We start from the raw sequence: 16999 nt of genomic DNA, 5'->3' as shown, positions 1-16999 counted from the left end.
CTTTCTCTTTCTACATTTTTTTTGCGTAATATCTTTTTTCAATCGTAACTTAAAAACTTCTGTAGTGGTTTAGTATTTCTGGTTAACCACATTCCAGAATACTTAGATTTTGTATTGTGTGAACTGTGAGAATTATTAATGAAACAATTCCAGACTGTTTCTCTAATAATCACATCGGAACATTGTGGAATTTTCCTACAATGTTCCGATGTGACAAATGTTGTGGAACGTTTCTCCATTTTTAACTCAAAACATTCTGCAGTGGTTTTACATTATTGGTTCAGAACATTCCATATCATTCATTATATGAACATTCTAGGATGTTTTCATATTTTGGAATGTTTGGAATATCTTAGTTGTAAATATTCCAAATATTCCTCATGTTATGGTAGAAAATTCCATAATTTTTCTACAAAGGATTTTTTTATATATATAATTTGTGTTATGTGTGAACATAAGAGAATATTTCTGTAAATCTTATTACAAACATTGTAGGAAATGTTCTCCCTGTATGCAGATGATGGTTTAGTAAATGTTAGTGAAAGTGCAGTTTGTTGGAAAAGAGCTCTTAAAGTTGGAAAAAGTGTGAGACAGAGATTAGTGGGTTTTGAAAATAAAGACAAATTTCCAAAAGCTTTGTTTGGAGATTCTGTAAACAAAACGAAAGTGTCATTATTTTTTTTTTACTTAAAAAGATCCTCTAATCAGGCTCTTAAAAACGATATCCATTCATTGCTTTGATTGCCAGGATACGATCGGATTGCCAATCATTGGCCCTGGAGACGCCGTCGATACCCAGGATTAGATGAAATGTACCTGCGCGGCCATTTTGACACTCTTTTATTGACATTAGAGACGTCTGAACGAAACATCGACTGAGGCCTTCCGAGTGAGTCAATAGAACCCAATGACTCCTCCTGCAGGAACCTCGTTAGCGCTGCCGACAGTCCGTTCGGGAAGACTCCGTCACTGTCTCGGCTCGTCGCTTTCCAGACTTAACAAACACTTCTGGGCGTCGTTATCGCCGTGTCATCTCGTCCCGGTAAAAGAGCCTCTTCCCTCCTTATCGAGCGGCGCGCTCGCCATGACAGACGAGTCGGCTGTCTGCTGGTAATCCACACAGACGGCAGCAGATTAGAGCTCTGTCTCTGTAGGTGTTCTCCGCTGTTATCTCCACCCCCGCCCACCACACCACCACCTCCCACGCCGTCTCTCTCTCTTGTCTTATATCAAAACCCCCCGCCAGACTCCCCCGGCTTTCAGAACTCCGCGATCCACCGCGGGAGGGATGAGTTTCTCACTCCGAGGCGGCGGAAACAAGCCGGGATCAACGCTTACACATTACGTGTTGTCACTGAAGGCGAAGCCGCCGCACCGCTAAGTCCTGTTTGAACCGAGGTGGTGGTGGGGGGGTGGGGCGGGGGGGTTGGGGGGGGGTGGGGGTTCTCTCTCTCTTTGAGAGCTTTTGATTCCTCACCTTGTTCATCAGCTCGGAAATATGTGTCTGCCGAGTGTTCGCCGGATGTAATGTGACTCAGCCCCGGCTGGCTGACGCTCGCACGCCGAGCTTTTCACGTGGTTTGACGATTTTAAGAATGGTGAATGGATTTCACTTAGGTTGCGCTTTCGCCACCATGTGAGCACTTTACATTGTTAATCACATTCACCGACACCGTCACACACCAGCGGAGGCGGCTGCCATGCAAGGTGCTAAAATCCATCTATTGGGAGCAGTTTGGGGTTCGGTGCCTTGCTTAAGGACACTTTGACATGTGGACAGATGGGGAATCGAACCTGCAGCCTTCCGATTGAGAGACAACTCGCCCTTAAAGATAGTGCTGGGCACACATTAGATATAGTTACTAGTTACTTCTCCCAAAAAGTAACTGAGTTAGTAGCTGACTTACTCCACTGAAAATGTATTTATAAAAACTATCGCGTTACTTTCCTTATCGCGTCCCTTTTGCATTAGAGGCTGCAGGTTCGATTCCCATCTCTGCCTGTCCACATGTGAAAGTGTCCTTGAGCAAGACACTGAACCGCAAAGACTGTTACTATGAAGATGCACGTCCACACCTGAATAAATTGACCCTGAGTTCATAAATGATATGTGTGAGTAGAAATCCATTTCACTCTTTTATGTCCAAATTCATGTTTTCTTTTTCTTGCTCTGAGCCAAGATGATAATTAGTAATTGAATTATCTGTTGGAATGGAAGCTTTTTAAAGACGGGGGCGGAGCTCTCGGGGGGATTTTGGCGGCAGTCTGAATGAGTGGAAGTGAGAATTAAAAAGATGAGATTATTTATCAAAGAGAGATCACACAGAATCACCTCGATGTGTGCGGACTGACTAAAGAGATGCAATCTGTTCCCTTCCAATCAGACGCTAATAAACGCCTCAGGACACGACTTTCTGATGTGATCTATGTTACCAAACCACATTGAGAGTTTTTCGACGAAATAATTTAATCTGGAATCAGAACGGCAGCTCAAATCGAAAAGATGAGAAGGGCTTCCTGTCACACGACTAATCCGCTTCCTGTCCGTCTTTTCAGGATTACCTGCTGAGTCACATGTACGGCAACGCAGCCCGAGACGACCTGTGGAGGAAGCTTTCCCAGGTAAGGGGAATTCAACCTGCCACCGTTTTTTGCACCGGGAAGCGGCAGAAGCTCTCATTAGCAAAGCAGCGCTAACGAAGGTCGGAGGAGGCTAAACACCGGGAGGCGACCGGCTCTTTGTTTTCTTATTTGTCCAACACGCTACATGCTAGTTTAATTAGCCTTCGTTAGCGCCGCTTGTCCCACTGAGACCTGCTCTTTAATGAGCTGTCAGTCAATCGGATCGCTAATCCCCTCCCCGCCTTGGGTCACTTAACCTCCAACTAGGTTATTAATGAGATGTCGGGATAGTTAACGACCTCATTAGTACAGAAAACAGTTTTTCATTTAACGTGTGTGAGAAGAGACGAATAATCATTTGTCTTGGGTGTTTGTGTCCGAAGGCCATGCGTTCTGAGGGGCGGGACATTGACATCGGGGAGATGATGGACAGGTGGACGCTACAAATGGGCTACCCCGTCGTCACCATCAGCAAGAACCAATCAGAGCAGCTCCCGACGCACTACATCACCGTCCACCAGGAGCACTTCCTGTACGGAGAGGAGGACCGGAAGAACAACAGGTACGTACGTCCGTCCATCCATCCATCCATCCGTCCATCCCACCAACCAACCAACCAAACAACCAACCAACCATTCCACCAATCAACCATCCATCCATCCATCCATCCATCCATCCATCCATCCATCCATCCATCCATCCATCCATCCATCCATCCATCCATCCATCCATCCATCCAACCTAACAACCATCCATCCATCCATCCATCCATCCATCCATCCATCCATCCATCCATCCATCCATCCATCCATCCCACCAACCAACCAACCATCTATCCGTCCATCCAACCTAACAATCATCCTTCCCCCCAACCAGCCAACCTAGCAACCATCCATCCATCCATTCAACCAACGTATCCAGCAGCTTTGGTATGCTGCAACAAAAGTAATGCAGCATACCAATGCTGAAGTTGCAACATAAAAATTGTTCTAAAATACAAACATTGCAACTAAAATTAGATCAAAAAATCACAAATGCATTCCAAAATATAAAAGTTGAAAAAAGTAAACATTGTGGCAAAAATACAAAAGTTGCCAGTAGAATATGACAGTTAGAACCAAAATACTTAAATTATTAAAAGAATACAACAGTTGCAACAATTGTTGCAAAAAGACATAATGATTGCAACAAAAATACAAAGGTTGTGTCAGAAGTTGGAATAGAAACACCAAAGTTGTTCCAAATTAGAAAAGTTATGACAGAAATGCCAAATTTATTCTGAAATACCAAAGTTGCAATAAAAGTTGAAACTTCAATTGTAATAACTAAAAAGTTTGGAGTAAAAATACCAAAGTTGTTCAAAAATACAAAAGTTGAAAAACAAACATTGTAACAAAAATGCAAATCTGGCCAAAACAAATACAACAAAAATTCGAAAGTTTAATAAAAATACAATAGTTGCAACAAGAACTTTTGGAAAAGTCCAAAAGTTGTAAATGTGCCTGGTGTTTCCCCTTCCCCACTACAGTTTGTGTATTTATGTTGTGATTTTTGTCCCTTCTGGGCCTCCAGAGTTCTATTAAAGCTGCAGTACAGTTGTCATCAAAATCACTACGGAGGCCCAGAAGCGTCAACCTGCGGGACACATTTCAACTTTGTTGCAGTTTCTTTGATAGTCGTGACCCTTTTCGACCTCACAGATGAATGATTCGACCCTCCAGCTGCTGTGAGAGGAGCACTCGTTTCGGCCACCTCCTCCTCCGAGCCCCAACTTTCACGCTACATTAAGCAGCCAGTTTGTCTTTTTTTTTTTTTTTTTCTCATGAAAAAGCACTTTTCTACTTTTTTTTTTCTTCACCTTTTACATCATTTATATTTCATCTATATTTGATGGGCCCGATGTTTTATTCACGTCCCTTCACAACCTCTGGAGTTTATTCCCTTCGCTGTTTCATCGACCCACTTCCTCCCGCATCAATACTTCATCAGCTCCCCTCTCTCACCTGTTGTTCCTGTTTTCGTACATTTACGATCGCCCTGAACGTTTCCCCTCCTTATTTAATCCTCCCGCTCATTCGGAGTATTAAGTATCTTTTTTTGCACTCGGGCGGCGGTCGCCTTCAGTCGCACAGTGAGCAGGTCCCGCGAGGCGTTCGCTGACAGTGGGAGAGAATAAAGAGCGAGCGGCGGATTGAATCAGACGCTCCGTGGCGTCCCGCCGCTCCGCTGTTGACGCCAAAACTTGAGTTGTTTTATTTCTATTTCGCTCTCCTGCAGAGGAAACACGTCCCAGAAACACACAGCGGAGAGTAAACAACGCGTTGCTCTGGAGCCGCTTTTTGTTTTAAGTCTAGCATTAGCATTAGTGGCTACATCACTACCCGGCTCACTGTTAGCTTTAGCGGGAACTGAATGTAACTCCAGAGCATCTTCCTCCCACTGATTTATCGAACGTCAAACTGACCCACACCGTGCTAACAGCTAACGTTAATGCTAATCGCTATGTCACCATTATTAGAACAGGACACATTGGAGTAACTGTAATGAAGTACTAATTTGCACAAACTCAAACAGATTGTTAGTAAAAGCTGCCCAGGTTCTAACCGTGAGTCTCTGTGGAGGGACAACAACATTTCCACGTCCTCTTCTTTTCGTATTGGTGGTTTTAAAGTGACATTGACAGACATGTTTGTATCTGAGCTTAGAGAAAAGAGGAAACCCACAAAAGACTGATAAAGACTTCAAACCCGCTGCTTCCTGCACACGAGTCCTAAACCTTCAGAGCGTCTTTACGACTAAAGTCTTCAAACAACAGGGAGAAAGGAGAACTGTTGTTCAATAAAGTGTATTATGATTTTAGTTTATTCATAAATGTTTTTTAGGTAGATTTTAAAACGTGCTCAAGACACGTATTTGACGTTGCGCTTCCGTCTTCATCGGAAATCTGGCGGCAGGAGTCGTGGCTGATTTGTCAAAAGCAATCGGAGGGTCACGCTTCCTGCTGTCTGTACACGTTGTAGGACATACGCCAGGCCAATAGGTGGCGCTGTAACTGCCACAGAAATACAAGAAAAAGGGAGAAGAAGACCTGTATTAGAGAAATCCAATGTGTCGTCTAATTACATCAAATGCCATCATTAGCCTGTGTAAGTCCGCCATTGTTATTGTTGTTTAGCGACGTAGCCGAGAGGGTCGTGGGGGTGATGCCGTCATCGTTTTCAGCAAATGTGCATCTTGCTCGTCCACACAACATCAAGAATTCCTCCACGCTGGAACCCGTTTTGAAACGACGCTGTGTTCAGGCTCCCAAAATGCCAAGTCATGTGGATGATCGGCCAAAAACGATTCGCTTACATGAAATGACGTTATTGTGCGAACGAGGCCTTAGACTTATCGGTACAGTACCTCTGGTTAAAACCTCCTCGCTCGCTTGGAAGAGACACCCACCCTCCGCTGCCTCCAGTTTGACTGATGCTGCCTGGCTGATCCAGCAATTACCCCCCACCACCCCCACCCCCACCCCTACCCCCCACCACCACAACTGGCCGCCTGTATATAACACAGCAGGTGTCTCTCGCTCCATTTCCAGCTGACTGATGCAGAACGATCACGGCTGACCATCGCTCTCTCTCTCCCCCTCTAATGCCTCTCTATCTGATAACAAGGGGCAATAAAACCCGGTTCGATTCACTGACCCCCCCCCCTTTCCTCTTTCTAGTTTACAGTGGCAGGTCCCTCTGACGGTGGCTGTAGGGAACTCGTCCGCCTTGTGTTCGGAGACTCTCCTGTGGATCAACAACAAGACAGGTACCACGAACCTCCACACGCTGCCAGTCTCTTGTCAACTCCTGGGTTCATTTCCTGTGAAACTCGTAGATTCGTTGATCGATAAACAGTTTGAAATCCGTGTCGTTTTGTTTCAGAAATCCACCGCGTCGGTCGGATGGACGACAGCACCTGGTTGATCGGAAATATCAATCAGACCGGATATTTCCGTGTGAACTACGACCTACCGAACTGGAAGCTGCTGATTCAGCAGCTGCACAGTAACCCTCAGGTGGAAACCCGTCCGTCGCTCTCTCCGTCCGTCCGTCCGTCCGTCCGTCCGTTTTCCCTTCCGTGTTTTCACCCATCTTTCCCCTCTTCCTGCTCAGATCATCTCCGTGGGAAACCGCGCCGGACTCATCGACGACGCCTTTAACCTGGCCAGGTGAGTCTTACAGAGTTTCTTTTTTTCCTTTTTGGCTGAGTCGTCACTTGTTGGATTTATCGGAAGGAAGCAGATTTTTTTGTTGTTTTTTTACGGGTCGTTGAGTTTAATGCAGTCAGCTGCTCTTACCGCGGTTCGTATGGTTGCTTCAGTTCAGAGCTCCTCACTCTTTCACACACAAGGCTTTAAGGTTTACACGGTGATAACGCGCTTCGGGGATTAGCATACATTGAGTTTTGTATGTTTTTAGCGTGTTTTTTTTTTTTTTTTTTTTTTTTTTAATTCATTACCATGAACCTCCTGCAGCTTTGAAGTAAGCTTAATTAACTGCTGGCTGTTGAATCTGTTTTATACATGCTCTTGGAGCCTCTCAGCTAGAAATACGTTGGTTGCATAATCTTGTTTTTCCACGTTTTTCGGTTTCAAATCAGGTCAGTTGGAATTGCTTTCGCCTCACATCCGCGGTCACGGTACGGCAAAGTGCACCCAGACCCAACTCTCTGTTACATGGTTCTAGTGTAGCGTATGGTGTGTACCAGGTACCAGTACCTGGGTGATTTGTAGCGCGCCGACATTTTAGAAAAACTTGAGTTCACAAAACCATCAGGTGCGGTACTTTTGGTACCGTCCACAACGTTTGTAGGTGGAAACACATGAAAACCAGTCCGTACCAAACCATACCGTACCGTACCAGCACATGCTGCGCATTGGAAATGACGGTTTATATAGCTATTCTAGCTAGCCTTGAAATTCCCGGCCGAGGCGCAGTTTTGTTAAAAAAATAATTTAAAAAATTTGTGAATTTTTTGGTCGTGTCTCTCTCAGTGCTTATCATGGGATCGGCGCCTATGGTTGTCATAATGCTGCTGAAAAGTTGTGCACGCGCATTTCTGTGGCGCTCAGTGGTGTAGAACCTTTACCTGAAGTCTTCGTGATACCTACGTACTGAAGATAATTTAATCCTTTTCACTGACCCGGTGACTTGTGACCTCGCGGGTTGTGAGACGTCACACCACCAACGGCCTTTAAGTGTCTTTAACTTTACCGTACTTTATTTGGTATTTTAAAAACACTATATACGACAATACCCATAAGCCATCAGCGCTCCCAATCGCTATAGAGAAATGGATAGACAACGTTAAGTTAAGTTATATTAAATTTTTCATGTTTTAAAAAAAAAAAAAAAAAAAAAAGGTATATATTTTTTTTTGAAGTAGATCAGGTCGAGATGGAGGGTGAAATTCTTGGCGGTACCTTTTCCCTCAAACGTTGTGATGAATGAACGAGGATGCGGAGGCAGCGCAGTCAGTCGTTTCTCATCGTGACGCTTTTCAGCCCGGAGCTCTTTGAGCACTGTAACCAAAATCTAGTGTGACACCAACCCTATAACTCAATCTCCCCTCCTCGCTCGCTCCCTCTCTCTCTCTCTCCGTCTCTGTACCTCGGCCTCTCTCGGCCATCTGTCCACTGTCATGTCGGATGAGCAGCAGCTCGAGACGACTGCGCCGTCAACTGTGTGTGTGTGTGTGTGTGTCTGCACAGAAGAAGAAACTACACAACCATTCATATTCAGGGGTGACAGCAGAAGTCTCTCTCGCTTCGGCCCACATCTGTCTCGGGAAGCAAAAACGGAATGTTTAACGGGAAGGTGCATGTTCAGGTTTTTTTTTTTTTTTTTTTTTTCTTTTCTTTCTTTCTTTTTATTCTCATTGTGGCTCAGGAGAGGATTTCTCTTCCACTATTATACCTGAACGAAACATCAGAAATGGACAAAAGTTTTTGAGAAAATGACCCGCCGCATGTAGGACTAGAACAGAGGTTTGCAACCTGCGGCTCTGGAGCCACACGTGGTTCTTCAACCTCCCTGTAGTGGTTCCCTGAACCCTGTAAATAAACATTTTGCTTACGTTTTCATTTTATTTTCATGCCACACTGATTTTGAAAGAATCGTCTAATCGAGGCTAAAAAATAGCTGAATAAATTAAAACAGCTAAAGCAGAAATAAAGATCCGGAATTGATAAAAAAAAAGGATAAAATCGCTTAAACTACTAAAATAACTACGATAAAAATGACAGTGTAGATGGTTTAACTGAAATAATTAAAATTGGTAGTACAGAGTTAGTTTTTTTTTAGGAATAGAAAACAAAAGGAAGATATGTAAGGAAAGAGGAAAAATAAAAATTTCAAAACAAAAGAAAAAAAGTGAAAAAAGTATTAAAGGAAAAGAAAGGAAAAGAAAACAAAGGGAAAAATGAAAGAACAGGAAACAAAAGGAAAGGGGGAAAAAATTGCTCATATAGCGAAAACTGTTCTCACCACAGGGAATAACACATAAATAGTGACTAAAATAGTAATAATGCATAAAATATATATATATTTTTTTAAATCAATTTTCTAAAAAACGTCTTGAGCACTAAAAATGTAATAAACTAGATCTAAGTTATACGTATGACATGTAATAAATGCAACATATTTTGTTTTTGTTTGAATAGCAATTCCATAAAAATGTCTCGTCTTCATGTCAGACAATGTTTTGCAGCCAAAGACAAATGTCGTGGAAAATGGCGAAATAGAGTTTGTAGAACCAGAACGACAAGTTCCCATTATTATTCAGACAAAAAGCATCGGGTCACTGACGCTTTGTGTATAAAACTCAGCACCTGCCTTTAAAGTCGACGGTTACAACCTCCGTTACAGATCAGCAGCGGGGCAATTTGTGAGGAAACCAGCGGAGAGGCGCTTCCAACAGGGGAGCAGATGTTTCTTCTCCCAGCATGCCTCATTTCCTGTTGGCTTTCACTATAAATCACCATGAAATCCGTCCAAATGAGACTTCAAAACAAACATTTATTCTATTTGGAGATATATTTATTAAAATAGAGAAATGAGTTGGTGAACACCCATGAGTGTAGCAGGTGTGGTTGTTGTAGGACAAAGTAAGGCCCTGGATGTATGACCAATAGGAGCAACGCACAAAGTCACATGACCACACCCAGTCACTTTTTACTAGCCTGTAATCAAACCAACATTAAGGCTCCGTTCACAAGGAAACGAATGAAAACGTAAAAATGACATGGCTCCTAAGTTACGGTTAACATTTCTTTGACGCTGTTGAGCACTGCGGTGGTAAATTGTTCTTCTACTCATGCGCGAGTAACAAACATGGCGGCCTCCGGAGTGTCGTGACTCCCAGTCTGTATTCTAGTTTTATCGTAATTATTCGTCAATTTATAGTCCACTTTCTCATCTGTCCATACGAATATCCAGTACCTTCCATTGTGTTTATAACATATAGTTTTTTTTGCACGCATGAATGTGTGTAGTTTCCTTACAAAAACCACCAACAGCGCCACCTCGTGGCCTGGTATGTTAACTACATTGTTTTGTTTTTGTTCAGAAACGTCCGGGTCAGAAACGTCCACCCAAGGACAGTTTCCGTGTCTAAAATGTCCCAAGTTGTACTTCCCTGTCTAAAACGTACGCATGTTCGTGTGGTTTGATTACAAATACAACCAACAGCGCCACCTCGTGGCCCGGCATGCTCACTACATCATTTTCAGAGTTTCTCAGATTTTATGAGAACGCTGTCGTGTAAATGGGGCCCAACAGGGATTGAAGAATACTCAGATAGATAATCCACAAGTCTTCTCCTCTTCTGTTTCCGGCAGCCCGGTCCGGAACCCGGGGAGAGTGTCGGACTTACCCTCTAGAATCTGCTCTGTTCGCGGCTTTCTTCTCAGCGACATTCCCGACGTGATCACGCTCAGAAAAAACGTATTGAATTTCGAGGAGTTGTAACGTATGTCCCCTCCTCCCAGTATAATGAGGCCCACAAATTCACCGAGGCGGTGTTGTGTGGCGGATTGCTGCGTCTGAAAGCTTCGTATCGGCTCCAGTCACGCTGTACATCTCTCTTCCGTAGCGGGGGTGAAGATCTTTACGATCCCGGGGCAGCGCCGAAGATGAAACCTTTTGATTTTATCGACCCGCTGCCCTTTTCCTCTTCCAGGACAAACTTCCTGCCTGCGCTCTCCCTCGACGGGGCCGAGCTGGAGAGGAGAGGACAAAAAACAAACAAAAAAGTAAATCATCATTTAGTCGTTTTGTCGTTCCCAAACGTTCGCGTCACGTCGGTAATAAACACCGAACCTCTCACGGGGGATCCGAGGTGTTTAATTCAGCGAGGCGGGGAAGTGAGGAAGATTATAGATTTTCAATTTTTTTTCCTCGGCGGTTACGGTCGCCGCCGCGCGCGAGAGTCGCTCGCCACTGACGACGCCGTCTTAACGAGCTCATTAACTCGTTAACGTCGTTAAGGGCCACTTAATTGTTTGTCCATTAGCCATTAGCAAGGCTCAGTGGAGAGCTAACGAGGGACCGCTGTGGTCACACGCACGCACGCACACACACACACACACACACACACACACACACACACACACACACACACACACACACACACACACACACACACACACACACACACACACACACACACACACACACGGAAGGGGGAGAAAAAAAAAGGCAAGATCCATCACCGTTAAAGCACACAGTCACTGAGACATGGCCATTTATTACAGCTAAACTAGCTTCTCTCTCTTCACACACACACACACACACACACACACACACACACACTGAGTTAGGCCCCGGCGTGGATTTCTCCGGCTTCAGTCAATCGGGCTGCGAGACGAATCAGCGCAACTCAAATTAATTCACAGATTAAAGGAGCCTGATCAATTCCAGGCGCGCAAGAAAAAATGCTGAAGTTACATCTTTGTAAATAAGCAGCCATTTTTCTTTTTCACCCCCCCCCCCCCCCCCCCCACCGCCCCCCCCCGAATCCATTACGAAGCAGAGACTTTAGCTCCATTCGCTCCCTCTTCACCTCCGCCGATTATATCGTCTTTGCACTCAGCGAGATGTTGACTCAAACAACGGGAGGAGATAAATCCACAGACAAATATTCCTTTGTAAATTCCCCCGCACAGCTGGGAACGCCGCTCCCTCTGCCCACGAGCGCCGACTGTTCTCGGGCCTGATGTCGTCAGCAGATAAAATGAGCAGCTAATTTACTGCGACTAAATCGTCGGAATCTGAGGCAATAGCGTTCCGCCTCTCGCACATCGCCGGAGCTCCGGAGGGGGGTTGTTGGGGTGGGGGGGGTGAGGTCGCCGGGGGCTCTTAAATATTTATTTACACTACGTGTGCAAAAAAATTGAAAAAAAAAGAAGAGAGGAAACAAGCGGAAACTCGCTGACTGGGATTATTCACGTTATGCACGATGAGAAGGACATCCATCTTCTGTGACGGCTTCGTCCAGATACAGGTTGTTGGGGACGTCGCCCCCTACTGTCTTGAACGTTTGCGACATTAGAAATGCACCGACGCTGCATGGAGTACTTGTACAACCTGACAAGTGAGTAGTACACGGGCTGAAGCACTGGCGCCATGTTGGTTAGTCCTCGGGTTCCATAATGGCCACATGCCAAATGCCCATATGGGCTCAATGCAGTATTTATGCTGCTTTTCCGCTACACGCTTTGAGCACTACTCGCTTCAACTCAGTTTTGGTCGTTTTCCATCACGGTATAGAAAGCATGTCGGCGTGGGTGGAGTCGGTCAGAGCTTGATTTGCGTGCGTTCATCTCTGTTGTGTTCGTCTTGACGCTTACGAACGTCACATTTTCGTCTCTGTCGCCATTGAGTGGGCGCTAGAAAAGTACCTGCTATCGGGTACTAATGTACAATCGAAAAGCTTAAAACCGAGTTGAGTGGAGTAGGTGCCAGTGGAAAACCCATGTGGTCATTGTCTTCAACCTACGATCTGCACAAGGCAAACTTCCCGTCGTGTCCCAAAGATTATTAGATTGCTGTCGTACATTGTTGCCCAACTTATAAGATTGCTCAAACTTAAGACATAATGACTACATTCAGAAGGAAAAGGTAGATCCAGCTCCCAGCCAGCTTTGTTTTCAGTGAAAGACATTTACATATTTATAAAACAAACACTAATATTTGATGAGCACAAAGGAGTCGATATGTTAAGAGTTTTTCAAGGTAATTAGAAAAAGAAAAAATGGTGGAAAAAAAGATAAATTCCACCCGAGCCAAATTATTATTCAATGTAGAGTGTTTCCTAATAAATCTCAAATCATGTCTGGAGGGGATCTTTAATATTTTAAGAGATTGGGAGGGTAATTTTTGCAGGTATCACAAATTCTGTTTATTTTTAATCCGATGCAGCATCGCGCTGATTCTCAAATAAATGACTTTGTCGACCCTGGAGGGGCCGGCGGGCTCGCCAATATTTATCCGACAGTGATTACTCATTACAACAGGAACCCGAAAGGACCGCGGAGAAATCTGCGTGTCTGTAGCTATTTATTCCGCCACACATATCTAAATAATGAATGACAAAATAACACCTGAATCATAGTGAAGTAAAAAACAAAAAAAACAAAAGGGCTAGGGAGAAGTACTCAAAGAAGTAAAGGTCAGAGTTATTTGTCTGTGAGATCTTTGTTAATAAACCCTCAGTTAATGTCTCCACGTCTGTTTGTACTCATTCCAATTGTGTTGATGATTACTTGCTCGTCATATTAAGTGCTACGTGCTGAAAGGACATTTATCAAAGCTCCTGAAGATTTTTAACTGTCTTATAGGAGGATTATTTAAAGCCACGATTGCTCTTTCCTCTGTGGCGGCTGGAAATCGTACAGTTTGTAGCGGCTTTGACACGTTTACATTGTTGAAAGCGGCGCTGATCTTCCCTCAGAGGGAAATAAACTCAGAGATTGAAGGTGTTCACAGTTTTTCAAGAGTTATGTGCTGCAGAGAAGACTAGATCTATTCAGAGATTATCACCAGGTGTACGGCACAGACTGAGGCTGCGCTGTACACTCCCTTGAGACGGTAGAAAAGGCCAAGTTTTTGAAACTGCATCTCCATGGAAACAGGGGTTAAAGCAACTTTTTGGAAACGTGGCAACTTAGTTTCCATATAAGCAGGGCAAAACACAACTTTTTGAAAATGCTCCGTTTCCATGTGAAATCGGGTTAAATGCAACTTTTTTTGAAAACACGCTAATTCAGTCTCCATGGAAATGCGGAAAAAGGCAACTTTTTGAAAACGCTCCAAGTCTGTCTTCCTGGAAACGGGAGGGGGGCGACAGCGACTTTTTATTTTTGACGTTTGCATATTTACTATCCGTCTTTTCGAATGTCATTCTCATTCTTTCCTAATGCTTCTTTCCACCCGTTGACACACAGAAGAACATCTGACCCCGCCATTCTCGTCAAGTCATAAAACACACGGGGTGGAAGTCGTTTCCAGCTGCATGCGACGGCGGCTAATGTGTTTTTTATTTGAATGGAGAATGTTATGTGTGCGGGCGGAGCGTGACGTCTGATACGGACTGACGGGTGATGGATGGTGTTGTGGTAAAATGGAAAGAAGCGAAAAAAAAGAACACTGGCGGACAAATAAAGGAGAGAAATCAGATAAATGGCTGGCTGCTGTTGCCATGGCGATCTCCATCCCTCTCTCTCTCTCTCTCTCTCTCTCTCTGTTCATGTCGGACTCCCGTCAGTGTTGTAAACAGGAAGTCTCTGCAGGCCGGGTGGATTATGGTAATGCCCCAGAGAGGCCAGGTGCATGATGGGAATGGCGATGAGCGGGCGGAGGCTGCCGGGGTCGGATACGAGGCAGATTATGGAAATGTGTGGAGCCGGAGTTTCGCAGGTTTCCTCGCAGATTTAGAGCGTCTTATCGCAGGCAGATTAACTTCCTGCGGAGGTCTGTCTCTGGAAATTAAAAACCTCTTCACAGGGAGAGCAACCTCCTTCTCTTCCTCCTCCTCCTTCTCTTCCTCCTCCTCCTCCTTCTCCTTTACTTCTTCTCTTTCTCCCTCGCTTCCTCTCCTTCTGTACCTCCTCTTCTTCCTCCTCCTCCTCCACATCTTCCTCCTCATCTTCCTCCTGATCTTCTCTTCCTTGTTCTCCTCCTCCTACCCTTGCTCCTCTTCTTCATCTTTGACCTCCCCGTCTTCCTTCCCCTCTTCCTCCTCCTCCTTAACTTCTTCCTCCTCATCCTCCTCCCCCACCTCCCTCTTCTTCCTCCTCTTCCTCACTTTGAGTGACGGCTCCTCCTGAAAGGTCGTCCTGCGTCTGTAAATCTCCGCCGTTCGGCCGCTGAACATCAACAATCCCAATAAAAGCAATAATGAAACTTCATCTGTGAGTTCAGCCACTGTCTCTGCCTCATTAACATTCATGAGTGGTGGGCGGGGCTGAAGGTCGGGGTGAGGGAGGAGGCAGGTGAGGGCTCCAAAAGAAAAAAAAAAAAAAACCAACCCAAAAAAACATCATGAATGTTAATGAACTCACAAAGGGAAGCTGGTTAATATTCATGAGGCTGCTAAAGAACTCCGCTGGCATTTAGAGGCCAAGTTTGTCTGAGTTCAGGAACACTTTAGAGGGCCGGGGGTCACAGCTGGAGGTCTACAGCTGGAGGTCTACAGCTGGAGGTCTACAGCAGTTCTGGACTCACCTCAACTTCATCACCCACAATGCATCTGTTTTCCGCCCTGGAAGACCTGAGGAACTCCATTCAATACGCTGGCTGCCAGTGCACTTTAGAATTAATTTTCTCATTAGTTCCAATCTTGAGGTCAAAACCTTGAGCCTCTGTGGTCGGGGGCGTAGGGGGGGCGCTCAAGGCGAAGAAATGAATCCTCGGCATTATTTTACATTATTTGTGGTCACTCCTATCAGGTAAAATTTTGCATGACACTTTTGGTGGCGTTTGAGAGCTTTGCAGTACGTAGTATAGTTACTTTGCAGTAATTTTATTTGTAATCGGTACCAATTGTCATTGAATATATAAGCTGTTTATTTAAAACATATACATATACAGTGTCGAAATGTTTTTCTGAGCAAAGTAAGAGACAAGTGTTTGTATATTTACAATAAAACACAAAGTGATTCATTTTTACAGTAAGTTCAGAATGTTTACTGATGAATGCTCGGGGATGTATTGTCCACTGGACTGGACGTTTCTTAATTTTGTGGAAAAAAAAGACGTTTTTTCTCATGTCCTGAGAAAAAAAAAGAAAAAAACTTCAGAATAAAATCTCCACTATTGTGTCACATGACACTGATGGTATGAATGCGGCCATCTTGCCTCCACACTGAGGTTTTGCTGTGTCGGTCCTCAAATGAACTCCGCCGCCGCTCGCTGTCTCCCAACAGAGCCGGATACCTCCCTCAGGGTGTTCCCCTGCAGCTGATTGGCTACCTCCCGGAGGAGACGTCCTTCCTGCCGTGGCACGCCGCCAGCCGGGCGATCTACCAGCTGGACAAACTGCTGGACCTCACAGACGACTACAGACTGTTCAGTGTAAACACTCCCATCACTCAGCCGCTCCGTCAATCAATCAGTCAATCAATCAGCCCGCTAACGACGAGCCTCCGCCACAACACCGACTGCATGCTGATCTTGTGTCTGTGTGTGTGTGTGTGTGTGTGTGTGTGTGTGTGTGTGTGTGTGTGTGTGTGTGTGTGTGACCGCAGGACTACGTGCTGAAGCAGGTCGCAGCACGCTACCATCAGATGGGCTGGCCGACCAACGGACCCGGCGTGGAGGGAACTGTCCTGCAGGCGTCCTACCAGACTGAGTACACAACTAACATCCAGATTATAGAGCATCTTCCTCTACTAACATCCAGATTATAGAGCATCTTCCTCCCACTAACATCCAGATCATAGGGCATCTTCCTCCCGCTAACATCCAGATTATAGAGCATCTTCCTCCCACTAACATCCAGATCATAGAGCCTCTTCCTCCCACTAACATCCAGATCATAGAGCATCTTCCTCCCACTAACATCCAGATTATAGAGCATTTTCCTCCCACTAACATCCAGATAATAGAGCATCTTCCTCCCACTAACATCCAGATTATAAAGCATCTTCCTCCACTAACATCCAGATTATAGAGCATCTTCCTCCCTCATCAGTCATTAGCATGACCCGCACAGAGATGACAGCTATACTAATGCTAACACTACATTAAAGAAAAACTATGTCGCTGTCTAACAGGACAGAGTTACTTTTAAAACTATTGAAATAATTAGTATTCCAGAGTTTAATGTGTAATAAGTT

At 44.8% G+C, this 16999-nt stretch overlaps 1 protein-coding gene across 1 annotated transcript in view; it reads left to right on the top strand.

Moving 5' to 3' along the window:
* The window catches only part of trhde.1 (thyrotropin releasing hormone degrading enzyme, tandem duplicate 1), a gene marked incomplete at its 5' end in the record, with an annotated part of 148576 nt that overhangs the window by 109439 nt on the left and 22138 nt on the right, over positions 1-16999 (top strand). The window contains 7 exons of the mRNA XM_080492323.1: positions 2557-2622; positions 3006-3184; positions 6341-6429; positions 6546-6679; positions 6777-6832; positions 16088-16235; positions 16409-16512. Coding sequence (XP_080348449.1) covers positions 2557-2622; positions 3006-3184; positions 6341-6429; positions 6546-6679; positions 6777-6832; positions 16088-16235; positions 16409-16512 — 776 coding nt within the window. The remainder of the gene's footprint in view (positions 1-2556; positions 2623-3005; positions 3185-6340; positions 6430-6545; positions 6680-6776; positions 6833-16087; positions 16236-16408; positions 16513-16999) is intronic.

This window comes from Lipophrys pholis (genome assembly GCF_963383615.2).
Source record: "Lipophrys pholis genome assembly, chromosome: 22".
NCBI lineage: Eukaryota > Metazoa > Chordata > Actinopteri > Blenniiformes > Blenniidae > Lipophrys > Lipophrys pholis.
Note: the sequence above shows the minus strand (reverse complement) of the source record. Positions and strands in the feature narration are given on the sequence as shown.